At 37.0% G+C, this 10,806-nt stretch overlaps 4 protein-coding genes across 5 annotated transcripts; 2 read left to right on the top strand and 2 right to left on the bottom strand.

Annotated features, from left to right (window-relative positions):
* Positions 1-6: 6 nt before the first annotated feature.
* LOC122409566 (dynein regulatory complex subunit 2) lies at positions 7-2,171 on the top strand. Its single transcript, XM_043417236.1, has 4 exons — positions 7-290; positions 554-806; positions 1,011-1,768; positions 1,865-2,171. The coding sequence occupies exons 1-4, from the start codon at positions 147-149 to the stop codon at positions 2,063-2,065; spliced, it is 1,356 nt and encodes a 451-aa protein (XP_043273171.1). The 5' UTR covers positions 7-146; the 3' UTR covers positions 2,066-2,171.
* Positions 2,099-5,496, bottom strand: thoc5 (THO complex 5). The gene is made up of 10 exons (XM_043417234.1): positions 5,230-5,496; positions 4,867-5,004; positions 4,470-4,684; positions 4,321-4,396; positions 3,901-4,219; positions 3,553-3,792; positions 3,372-3,474; positions 3,078-3,279; positions 2,610-2,907; positions 2,099-2,536 (listed from the first exon to the last, which is right to left on the bottom strand). The coding sequence occupies exons 1-10, from the start codon at positions 5,323-5,325 to the stop codon at positions 2,217-2,219; spliced, it is 2,007 nt and encodes a 668-aa protein (XP_043273169.1). The 5' UTR covers positions 5,326-5,496; the 3' UTR covers positions 2,099-2,216.
* Positions 5,497-5,975: 479 nt separating this feature from the next.
* Positions 5,976-7,368, top strand: DENR (density-regulated protein). Its single transcript, XM_043417240.1, has 5 exons — positions 5,976-6,135; positions 6,283-6,367; positions 6,717-6,893; positions 6,966-7,105; positions 7,217-7,368. The coding sequence occupies exons 1-5, from the start codon at positions 6,034-6,036 to the stop codon at positions 7,259-7,261; spliced, it is 549 nt and encodes a 182-aa protein (XP_043273175.1). The 5' UTR covers positions 5,976-6,033; the 3' UTR covers positions 7,262-7,368.
* Positions 7,279-8,261, bottom strand: Polr3I (RNA polymerase III subunit I). Of its 2 annotated transcripts, XM_043417242.1 has the most exons (4): positions 7,982-8,261; positions 7,713-7,830; positions 7,563-7,583; positions 7,279-7,487 (listed from the first exon to the last, which is right to left on the bottom strand). In XM_043417242.1, the coding sequence occupies exons 1-4, from the start codon at positions 7,987-7,989 to the stop codon at positions 7,377-7,379; spliced, it is 258 nt and encodes an 85-aa protein (XP_043273177.1). In that variant the 5' UTR covers positions 7,990-8,261; the 3' UTR covers positions 7,279-7,376. The 2 variants fall into 2 exon arrangements, with proteins under 2 accessions (XP_043273177.1, XP_043273176.1); XM_043417241.1 differs by having other exon boundaries at positions 7,563-7,830.
* Positions 8,262-10,806: the final 2,545 nt, after the last annotated feature.

Below are 10,806 nucleotides of genomic sequence, written 5' to 3'. Positions count from 1 at the left end.
ATGCACTATACGTTGACTATACGTATATATAGCGTCGCGCATTTTATCGAACAAACATTCGACCGTCGTGAGATAAACAGTGCCGAAAAAGCGAATAAGTGGAACGAATTCGAAAAAATATTAAATCATAAAATAACGTTATCAAAATGCCAGCAAAAAAGAAAAAAGGCAAGGGATCAAAATTAGCACGTATGAACGATGAGGAACGCTTGCGTTATTTGCAACACCGAGCGGAATTAGAATTGGAAGCGAAAAGACGAAAACAAGAATTAATCGCCGTTTTCACGAAGGTACGAAACGCTCAGGGCTTGAATCAAATTGCGCCCTATTCATAAACTTTTCACACTCAGGCGTGTTTTTCATCCCGGAAATGTTTACCATTCTATTTATAGAGAGAACAAAGAAGCGTATTATTCTATTGGTTTTTATTATTACCTCATTTAATGTTTAAGTTCGGAATACAGCTTCTTCAAGTCTCATTCTCGTACGAGTTGTTCGATTCGCACCTACAAAATCCATTGAAATAGGGAATATTTTTTTTTTTCAATTACAGAACAAATTAAAACGCGAGCAAGCATTCGCGCGGTTGAATACAGCAAAGATAAACGAGCAATGGCGTTTTATACTACGTCAAATAAAGTGCAAAGAATTATACGACGAAGTTGACTATCTGTGGAAAAACTTTGATAGAACATTAAAGGCGAAAGATGCTGTAATCCATAAACTGTATAACGAATTAGAAGTGGCGGACCTAGAAAATAGAAGAACGCAGGAAACCCATATGGACATGATAGATAAGTTAATTGGTAAGATAGTTTATATTTGAAGCTATATATTCGACTATTGATTCAGTTCTCATAGTTGCATATTGTTTGTCGCGATTTTTGAGAATTTACGAGAGAACACACTCTGAAAGAACGTGCCAATGAAAATTTCGGAAAAACAATTTATTTCTTTTTATTTGATAAAAAATGCTATAATTTTATTTTCATGGAGCAAAAATGAATCAGGTAGACTCGTGGAAAGGCTGGAATCGATGCGACACGATTACAATTTGGCAATCTGTGAAAAGGAAAACGGTGAAATCGAAGAATTGAATATCTTGAGTAGAAACGTTGCGAACGAGCGAAAGTATCTCGAGACTGTAATATTCGCACAAGCGATGCACACAAAAGAGATATTGATGAGAACGCAAACGCGAAACGCAATAAACACGTGCAGTATCGAACACGCGAAGGAAGATGATATTTCGATAATGAGAAAGCGAGTAGGTGGTCACATGGAAAGACTTTGGGAACAACTGAACAATGTTTTAAGGGAGTACGAATTTTCTAGTGCGGATAAAAGGAAGCAATACGAGTATTTGAAGGAACAGGACAACGCGTCGAGATTGGAAAGCTTGCAATTTGTCAAGCAACAATCGAGTTTACAGAACATGGTGGAAAACCTTAGAGAAAATTATTACACGTTGATGAACGAACGATCTGCGCGAATTGACGAGCTGACGAATAAAAACAAGCGATCCGACGACAGTATACGTAAATTAAGGCAGGAAATAAGGATTCATCAAACAATGGATGCTGTTCAACTGAAGCGTATGAGTGTTCTGTGTATCACTGTAATCAAGCATTTAGAGAGTATCAAGGAAAAAGGTTCGACTTTATTGTTGCTTGTTAAAATGTGTTCCGGTCTGGAGCCGACAGCTTTGGCTGTGAAAAAATATGCGATACACTGTGCCGAGACGATTGAAGAAACAAATAAGCCTTGCGTAAATTTACAAAAATAATTTTACCCTCATTATTGGAATGCACTAATTTGACCTTGTTTTTTAACTTGAAGCTGAAACGTTACGATGTGCTTGTAGGTCACAAGCCCTTACGACAAAATGGAGAAATTTTGGGAACAGTACAACTATGTGAAAGCAGGCAATATCCATAGGAAATCTGAACTCGACCAACTAACAGCGCAGAATAAACGTTTGAGGCAAACCTTGCGCAATTACCTCATAACGTTGTCCAGAGTACCTTTGGGCAAGCAACAAAAAAAATCGCTAGTCACAAGATGATTCTTGTGCGAACGTACTTTAAATTACTCGATAAACAAGTGATGAAATGATATATTTTAGTAGCAGTGTCAAAATAATTATTCAATTAAAAGGGATCGTCGAACAATTTACAGTTTTTTTCACATTTCATCGTTCTCGGTCGAACATAACCTCAACGTTGTGTGAATACGCCCCCTCCTAACGCAACGTACTTGTACGGTCGAGCACGAGTTCGTCCTTTTACCGAATGGAAGAATATCTGCTCGCGCGAGGGTACGAGTTTCTCTGTTTCAAGGTAAATGTCGAAGCAGGCGCGAAGACGTTGTAATTGTAACGAAAGTGTAGGCGGCTTTTTCCACATTACGTTAACCTCACGTTCTATATCTCTAACTACATCGATCGACGATGGAATCGAAGGATTCAGACTTATGCTGAATACCGGTGAGACTTTTGGGTAATCCGGCTTTATGGCGATTCGTGCGATCAATTCATCTGCAAAATAGAACTCGTTGGAAAATGGATTTCATTTCATCGTAGAGAGTGCAACATTTCATTAACCACTTACATCCCCCGCGTCGAAGTATCGCTTCGTAAAACATGTCGACCGGTGTGACTAGCCCCTTTTTACAGAAGCCCAGAGTATCCGGACTGGTGGAATAACTTTTCCACGTTGCGGTCGTGAATCGATGAACTTCCGTTACAACTTTTTCCGGCATCGGTTCAGTTCCTATTGCCACAGGGGGAAAATGTCCTTCCTCCAATAGTTTTATTTCGTTACACAATTCGAGGCGTGCTTTAACACGTCGTTTTATTTCTCGTAAAACACTCTCTGTACTATCCTGCGCAAGTTCTTGATTCGTTCGCTACAAACCATTAAAATGACAATTATGTAGCTTTTCTACTCGACTTTTTGAATAAAAATTTGGTTTAATGTGATTTATCGGAAACAGGATGTTTCAAATTTTCGAGCTGTGGACGTGTTATTATTTTAGTCCATCTTTAAAATAATCGAATTGCTTTTACTCGTACCAACCTTTTGCTCGTTGACATCTAACGACAGAAAATGCAGTCCAGCCATTCGTTGAGCCCATCGATAAGGAATTCCGACTCCAAGGGAATCGAATGATGGAAGATTGTGTCGCATGAGTTGATAATTATTCGCAGGATTTGGACTGTCAAGACCCAGATCTTTTGGATACAATTCACGAAGTACCGACTCGGAAATCAGCATGTCTCTATCGAGCAGAAGAAAATAGAGGTACAATATTTTGTTGAAAGTTCGTATGGAGATAGAAATGATTATTATAGAATATCATGGTATTTATACCCGGCTGTGATACCTCCGCAATCTTTAGTATCCAATTTCGATTCCACGGTAATGACTCTTAAGTAAGTCATGTAGAAAAACTTGAGAGTGAGTTTGATTTCATCTAGACAAAGACAGAAATTCATTTATTTATTGTTTGTATTCCACTTGCATCGAAAACTATTGAAAGGTAAGCAATTACTGGATAAAGTGATGACGATTTGAACACTCAGCGGGTGCCTCTGAAGGAGACGCATTTTTTTCTCTTCCTGTCTTGCCTCGCGCGATAATCTGTGGTGTCTCTTCTTATGAACTGGAATTTCTTCTACTACACTTTCCGATTGTGTTTCTTGATCCGAATCAGAGTCTTGGGAATTTTCCTGATTATTTATTCGTTTTGCCTCATCCTCGTCACCCTCGACGCTCACGCATAAAAGTGGTTCTACCAAAATGAGAATAAATCATCGACACAATGTTATTAAATATTCTTCCTAATGTTGATGTGTGGAAAATACTTTCTAATTGTTACATGAATCGGAGAATCAATTACCATATGCGTCTCTGTATGCTGAAGTTTTGGCATAAAGTACATACAGAGGCGAAACGAGCAATGCAGCTTTTTGATGCTCCTGGTGAATCTTATCTAAAGGCAAACCAAAACTATCCTGAAGAGGCTTGCTCGCTTCGAGAATCGTACGAAGCTGAGGCCCGAGATTGTCCAGTCGCTCCTGCTTCGTTTCTATACTCGAGGCAACACCTTTTTTACTGTCCGATAGCTCGTCGCACAGCGCTGCTAATTGTTTTCTTTGCATCAATTCCCATTCGAGGCGAGCAAGTTTCAGCTGGTGGGCATTCATATCAGTTATGTCCTGAAAAAAAAATTGCACGTCGACAATAGTTTAGATTTTCGTCATTCTTGGACATGCGACAATGAAATTTTCAAAAATGAAGAAAAACGCTTGAAACATACTTTTTGTAAAATAGTTTCTGGTGCTTCTCTATAGAATTCTTCCAACGACACCAGTTCTATAGACTCATCTTTGGACCTGCATAAAAAATTAAACAATGAGAACACAAATTTTTAATGTTTGCAATAGCTGATATTTCAGATGAACATACTTGAATTGTAAACACTTTATGACTTCTTTTTTTAGATGCATTACTTCATACAGCAAGTTTTGTAGTTGGAGATGTTTGCTGTCAACAGCACTTTTTGCAGCTGTCAAAGAATCTCTTGCAAACTTGGTTCTGAACTTTTCCATTCTGTTGAGTTTCTTCAATTCAAGAAATGCAAGAGATGTTTGGATTTGTAATTCTCTGACCTGATCTTTAGCCTGCATGAGAAATCAAACATTCTTAGGACATCAAATACCAGTATATATTTTTGATTTGACTTAAGCCCATTGAATTAGTAAATTGAGATTGAATTTGATTAGAAAATGTTTCACATGCAATGGACCAGACTAATAAATTCTTTAACATGTGTTGAAGGCAATTCAATGGTTTTCATACTTACGCTTGGATCGTCGCTAGCCTTGAGCTGTGCAATTTCATTCATTCCTCTGCGAACTGTCTCACAGCAGGAAAGAAAATTCTTTGAATCTTCTTCTGGTGACCTATCCATAGCTTCTTTCTCTTCATAGCTTATTATGGTCTAGCGAAAATAATAATATTTAACGAGTTTACAAATATCTGTTTTTGTAAAGAGATTTATCATAGGTGATATCGGATTCAACATTCCAATGAATTGTCATATTAAAAATGGAAACAAAAATACCGAGAACAAATGAGTAGCTAAAAATGTTCACCATTATAAATTTTTTTTATGCTGTTTGTCTTTCAAATACTGAATTTTATACACGGGTTAAAACAATCATACTTTGTACATATCTCCGTCCTTGGTAGGAGTTCCAGGAGCGGTGGTCACGGTTTTTCTTCTTTTTTTCGGGCTTTCCGGATCAGTTTCTTTCCCCATATTGTAAATACAACACTATTCTAATGTTCTTGCAATAAAATCACTGGAAAAAAATTACAGAATAACCGCGAGATTTCTTATGAAAAACAAATTCGATTTTGAGGTTAGGAGATTTAGAAAAACCAGAAAAACAGCGGTCAGCGGGCCAGCGAGCCGCCAACGTTACGCGCGGCGTACATTTTTGGAATTGCGTGAGCGGTGGCGCAAGATAGTTATTCCGAAATAAGCGGGAAATTCACATCTTCAATTATCCTATTCTAAGATTACACTTTTTTATACACGTTTTTTTAATGAAACATTTTTCTGATCATTCAAAAATAATGCAACGTACCTAGTCCTGTTTCTTTTCGTTATGTAAAAACAATTTCTAATTTCAAAAATAATCAACACTTGCCTAACGAATTTAGCCTATACCAAAAGAGTCCAATTTTTGTACAATAATGATCGTTCTAAACCTAGACGTCCTGGAATTTTATACCAAATCGCGCACTATCGTTTCAGTAGATTAAAAAATATGTATTTCTTATGAATATAATCTTACAATTAAAAAATAAAGACGGACTGTTGTCGATTTCGTTGATTCGACAGTTTATCCCCGAGTAGATATTTTCAGATAGGTATATATAGTCATATATATACGTATACAGCTGCCGGTTGAGTTTTGTGTCTTGTGTCATTGCTCGTCGACGACGTTGAAGTGTTCGTACAATGTCAGAAGAAATACAAGCAGATCTTCGAGTCGGACCGGATCCGAATATTACGTATCCAATCCAAGTCCATTATTGCGGAAATTGTTCGCTTCCAATCGAAGTATGTAGAGATTTTTTAAACAGATTTGGTAATACAACTGTATTCATTAGTGATTAGCCCTCTGATTGTTCTACCTAACCTCTTATTCGGTCGGTACAATATTATCCGAATGAATTCAACGTTATTATTTGTTTATTTTTTATCCAGTACTGCGAATATTATCCTGAATATGAGAAATGTAAGCAGTGGCTGGAGAGGAATCTTCCGACGGAATTTGAGAAAGTCAAATTAGGTTAGTGCCAAATCAGTTTTGATGCCTCTGTTAAATACTCTATTATTTATAATCGCATTTCCTATTACCCCATTCTTTTCAAATCAAAACTTTCTTTATTCCTGAACTGCGATTCATCTTGTATCACAGACAACTTCCAATTCCATCACAAACAACTTCCGATTCTTATTTCAATAATAATTGAAACCAATTGTGCTCCAATCAGCAGACTTTAGATTTTTGAAGCTATGCACAATTGATTAATGCATTTTCCATTTAAAAAAGATTGCAGTCTTGTAATTTTATTATTCCATTTTAATTTTAATTTTTATTAATCTTAAATAAAAATACATTCATTGGGTAATGTCAGAGGATGGAGCAACGGAAGTAGGTGGCGGAGAGGATGAAAAAAAAAGGCAGAAGCGAGGTGGAAAGGGTATGCTGAAAACAAAGAAGAAAGAAGATGTACCTAAACTAGTCACTGTATCACGAGCTCCAAGAGGGAAAAAGAAGTCTGTAACGGTTGTAACAGGACTCAGTACTTTCGGTAAATACATGGAAAAATCTCTTTGATGATATCCATAGACGTGCCGTTAATCGTTTTTCTCGAAATTTTTAGACATTGATCTTAAGGTCGCAGCAAAATTCTTTGGTAGTAAGTTTGCCTGTGGCTCAAGCGTAACCGGCGACGATGAAATTGTTATCCAGGGTGATGTTAAGGATGACCTTTTTGATGTTATTCCAGACAAATGGCCACAAGTAAGTACCTACACGTTTGTAAAAAAATCTTCCTTCTTATCAAGATGAAAATACTGGAACTAAAAAATAAAGCTTTCTCCAATGGTGAATGTTGTTTTTAATTCATTTCAGATCGACGAAGATTCGATAGACGATCTGGGTGATCAGAAGAGATAGGAAAAATGGAATAGCGATTCTGCTTGCACAATATTTATCACTACAATATCATTGATAATCCTATATACATGAAGATAATGATGTAAATAAAAAGGAATAATCATCGATGTACGTTTTAGACATCTTCATCTTCTTCTCTAACCTCTTCACCAAAATGTTCCGTTATTACTTGTAGTAACGACTCAACTTCTTCTTCCGAGAGACGATCTTCTCCATCTTCCACTATCTGCACGAATAAACCAAATGGATACACCAAATCTCTAATCACACCTCATCAAGTATTTAGTGCCTATAAACGTACCAGTTGAATTTCCAAGGCAGTCTTTGGACATAAATTCAGCAGCATTAATTTCTCACTCTTTGTAAGATTGAATGTTTCAACAGCCTTTAAAAAACTACAAATCTTCTCTGGCGTCTGCTCTTTACAAGGAGTTTCTTCCAAACATCTTACAGTTTGATACGTAATAGTTGCCAGTTGATTTCTTGATTTTTGTGTCTTGTTGGATTTCAGTCCTTTCAGTATCTCCAAAACTTCATAATTGCTCAAATGTGCCGCAGTTTCTTTCAATCTGTTGGGTTATAAACGATTCAATGCTCATTTTTTTTTTTTTTTTCCAAATCAATGATAATAAAAGGCTGAGAATAAATTCATTGCAAACGATTCTGTTTAAACAAATTATGGAGTTTATTATAGAAAAAGAACAAGCAAAAAGTACTCACACCTCCATTATTCTACCTTGCAGAATAACAACGGGATATTTTTACTCAAAATCAATGGAATTTTCAAATAAACAAAATATACAATATCCAAGTGAGGTTATGTTCTTTCGGAATTCGAAAAATTCTCTGACTTTCATCAGGAAAAAATTTTGTTAATTAATTATAGATCATTTTCAAAGAACAAATAGCTTTGAATTATTCAAATCATTTCCAATACTATCTTTCACGATTATTGGAGAAACGTGTATGAATTGATATCGCAGGTAAAACAACTAGTCGTACGCACATTGCAACCCGCGCGCGAGTCAGTAGTCGAAATGCGACCTGTCAAACTAAAACACATGTTCTTTTAAAAAAAATGATTTTTTCTGCATTTCATACAATTTTTAAGTCCAATTTAGTTTCCAGTAGTTTCCAATCAACTTTTTTTCTCTAATGACAAAACTTTTAGCAATTAATTAAGTGCATATTTTGACCTTGACGATGACCTCTCAAGTCTGTTTCGAAAATCTAGGGATCATGTGGTCGGATCACCCTTATATTGTCGCAAATGCAATAAACGTTTCTTGCGACTTTGATTTATCACGCGTGGTAAATCCTTATCCGAAGATAATAGTCTGCGTATTATAACTGCAAAACAATTCCTGTAATAATATATATTGGGTGTTTAACAGAAAAGTTTATATCACGCGCATCATTCGTTAAAAATTTGATTCAAAGAGAATCATTTTGAATTTCACGAAGTGAGTTAGCCTTGTCATTTTTTTTTTTTATCTTTTATCTTGGATTACGGCTTGTGTAATGAATTTTTATGCGCGTCAGGAATAAAATCTGAGCCACAAAACAAAATTTTGTAGTTCATTACTTTTTAAAACTATTTGCGTCGTACCGGCCAGAATAAATGTTGTTTGATAGATAAAACTCATTTCTATGTGTACAGAGCGAGAGACAAGAAAGAAAAAAAGAGACAAAAAGTAAGCGTTTTGAGGTAGCATTCGACTGATCGGTGAATGAATAGAAGCTTCTTTTATCTATTTTCAAAGTGTAAGATTTTAGAGCTTATGTATAGAGCGTGGAAAACGCCTGTTATAGAAGCGTGTGACCTCTGGTGCAACGTAAACACGTTTGAAGTGGCCTTTTGACAGTACAATCATCCCACGTACACAGTATATATACGCGCGTGGGCGACTCAGTCGTAACCCGAAACTTTTTCTTTAGCGGATTATCTGGAAATCTTTGCCCGAGGGATGGTTCTATAGGCGTGACCTAACCTAAGATTTGACGATTCATATTTCGTACTTGCTCCGAGTCACGTACTACGTGTCATATGCGACTATTTGGACTTGTTTTGGTCTGAACAGGATCGCCAGTGCCTAGGAGAGTAGGCACAACTCGTAAGATGCTTAGAGGTTAAATAAAATGAGTCGAAGTTAAAGAAAAAGTAACTTTTATTCGAAGTGTTGTTTTGGAAAAGGCTTTCGCGTCTTGCGAACTCGAGAATTTGTAGTAATACTAACTGTCCTCGCTCCGTCCGTCAGCATGCTTATATCCTAAAAATAATAAGGGTTCTCTGACGTCAAAGGCTCTTGGTGAGGGTAGCGTCCTTGCATTAGAGAGTTTAGGGTAGAGGACCAGGATGGGTAAGTGAGTTACTTCAAGGTTAGGATGCAGGGCTACGACGAGTAATGAGGTATAAATAGTCTCAGGAAAGAGATGCGGAATGTGAATAGCGAAATGGCTATTGTCAGTTTTAGGAATTATATGGTGTCATAAAGATAGGTATGCGTAGTTTGCGCGTTGGAGGACGCGAACTACGAGTTAGTAAAATTATTTAAGACGAGGGAAAGGTTAGGCGCAAGGTAACGGTCGTTCGGTTGGGATAGACAGGAAAAGGTACGTCATCATAAAGGTTGTGCAGAGGCTATGACATACGCCATCACAGCCGTTTAGGAACTTCGTTCCGATCGATTTTTATCATTGCCCGGTTCGCACTCGTAAATACCGACATTTTAATAATAAATTCGCGCGATTGAATGAATTACAGCACGAGATAGAATATTTTTGTATTGATTTTTATTACGAACATGTTTTACAAAGCAAAGTCGTGTTGGTGATGAGAAGTAGGTGGAAATTGGGGCCTAGCAAGGTGAAGGTGTTTGATCGTTTTTTCCTTTTTCTTGTAGATGCGATTGTTGGATCGAGGGTCGAACGCACAGGTTTTAGTGAGGCGGCGGAGATGAAGGATACAGGGAGGTTTATAACACATTCATATAAAAAGTACTCTCGAGAGACAGCGTGAGGATTAGGCCGGCGCATTCGTACCATTCGTACATGACGAACATTCACAACTTCGAGTACACCCTTATATATTTTTGTACGCCTCATTTAACCAATTTTTCAAAAGCAACGATATTAGGACCTTTGACGAGCACAAGAGAATCCTTTGTAACGATTTTCAATTGTAACGAGCCAAAATTAACAATAATTAATGAGTCACGATTAAAAGCTCGACCCGAGACCAAGTTTGTTTTCCACAGTTAACTGTGGAGCGAGTTTTCAATGATTTTTAGTGATTTCAACACGCCGCTATGCGCACACAAAAGTTTTTCATCAATGAAAAGAGGCAATTGTTTTTACTTCGAATATTTTTTGGTATGTTCGACGGTACTTCGTGACATTGATGACGCCGAAGTTTGCAACGTTGGAGTCCAACGAAAATGATCTAAAAAAACTCTCGAATAATTCCAGTAAATCTCCAATTTTGTTTTCTGCCGAATTTGCAATTCTTTGTTTTTCAACCCACATCAATGATTCGTGAAATAAAA

The sequence above is a fragment of the Venturia canescens genome, chromosome 4 (genome assembly GCF_019457755.1).
Source record: "Venturia canescens isolate UGA chromosome 4, ASM1945775v1, whole genome shotgun sequence".
NCBI lineage: Eukaryota > Metazoa > Arthropoda > Insecta > Hymenoptera > Ichneumonidae > Venturia > Venturia canescens.
This window is presented reverse-complemented; position numbering and strand designations above follow the sequence as displayed.

Excerpts from the sequence above, each read along its gene's own strand:
- thoc5 (XM_043417234.1), bottom strand. The coding sequence starts at position 5,325 with ATGGGGAAAGAAACTGATCCGGAAAGCCCGAAAAAAAGAAGAAAAACC. Across the intron at positions 3,280-3,371 it reads TGCGGAGGTATCACAGCCGG|AGACATGCTGATTTCCGAGT; the intron begins GTATAAATACCA and ends TCTGCTCGATAG. Across the intron at positions 2,908-3,077 it reads TAGATGTCAACGAGCAAAAG|CGAACGAATCAAGAACTTGC; the intron begins GTTGGTACGAGT and ends AATGGTTTGTAG.
- DENR (XM_043417240.1), top strand. The coding sequence starts at position 6,034 with ATGTCAGAAGAAATACAAGCAGATCTTCGAGTCGGACCGGATCCGAAT. Across the intron at positions 6,368-6,716 it reads ATTTGAGAAAGTCAAATTAG|AGGATGGAGCAACGGAAGTA; the intron begins GTTAGTGCCAAA and ends GGGTAATGTCAG. Across the intron at positions 6,894-6,965 it reads AACAGGACTCAGTACTTTCG|ACATTGATCTTAAGGTCGCA; the intron begins GTAAATACATGG and ends CGAAATTTTTAG.
- Polr3I (XM_043417241.1), bottom strand. Across the intron at positions 7,488-7,562 it reads CTGCCTTGGAAATTCAACTG|ATAGTGGAAGATGGAGAAGA; the intron begins GTACGTTTATAG and ends TTATTCGTGCAG.
- LOC122409566 (XM_043417236.1), top strand. The coding sequence starts at position 147 with ATGCCAGCAAAAAAGAAAAAAGGCAAGGGATCAAAATTAGCACGTATG. Across the intron at positions 291-553 it reads TAATCGCCGTTTTCACGAAG|AACAAATTAAAACGCGAGCA; the intron begins GTACGAAACGCT and ends TTTCAATTACAG. Across the intron at positions 1,769-1,864 it reads AAGAAACAAATAAGCCTTGC|GTCACAAGCCCTTACGACAA; the intron begins GTAAATTTACAA and ends ATGTGCTTGTAG.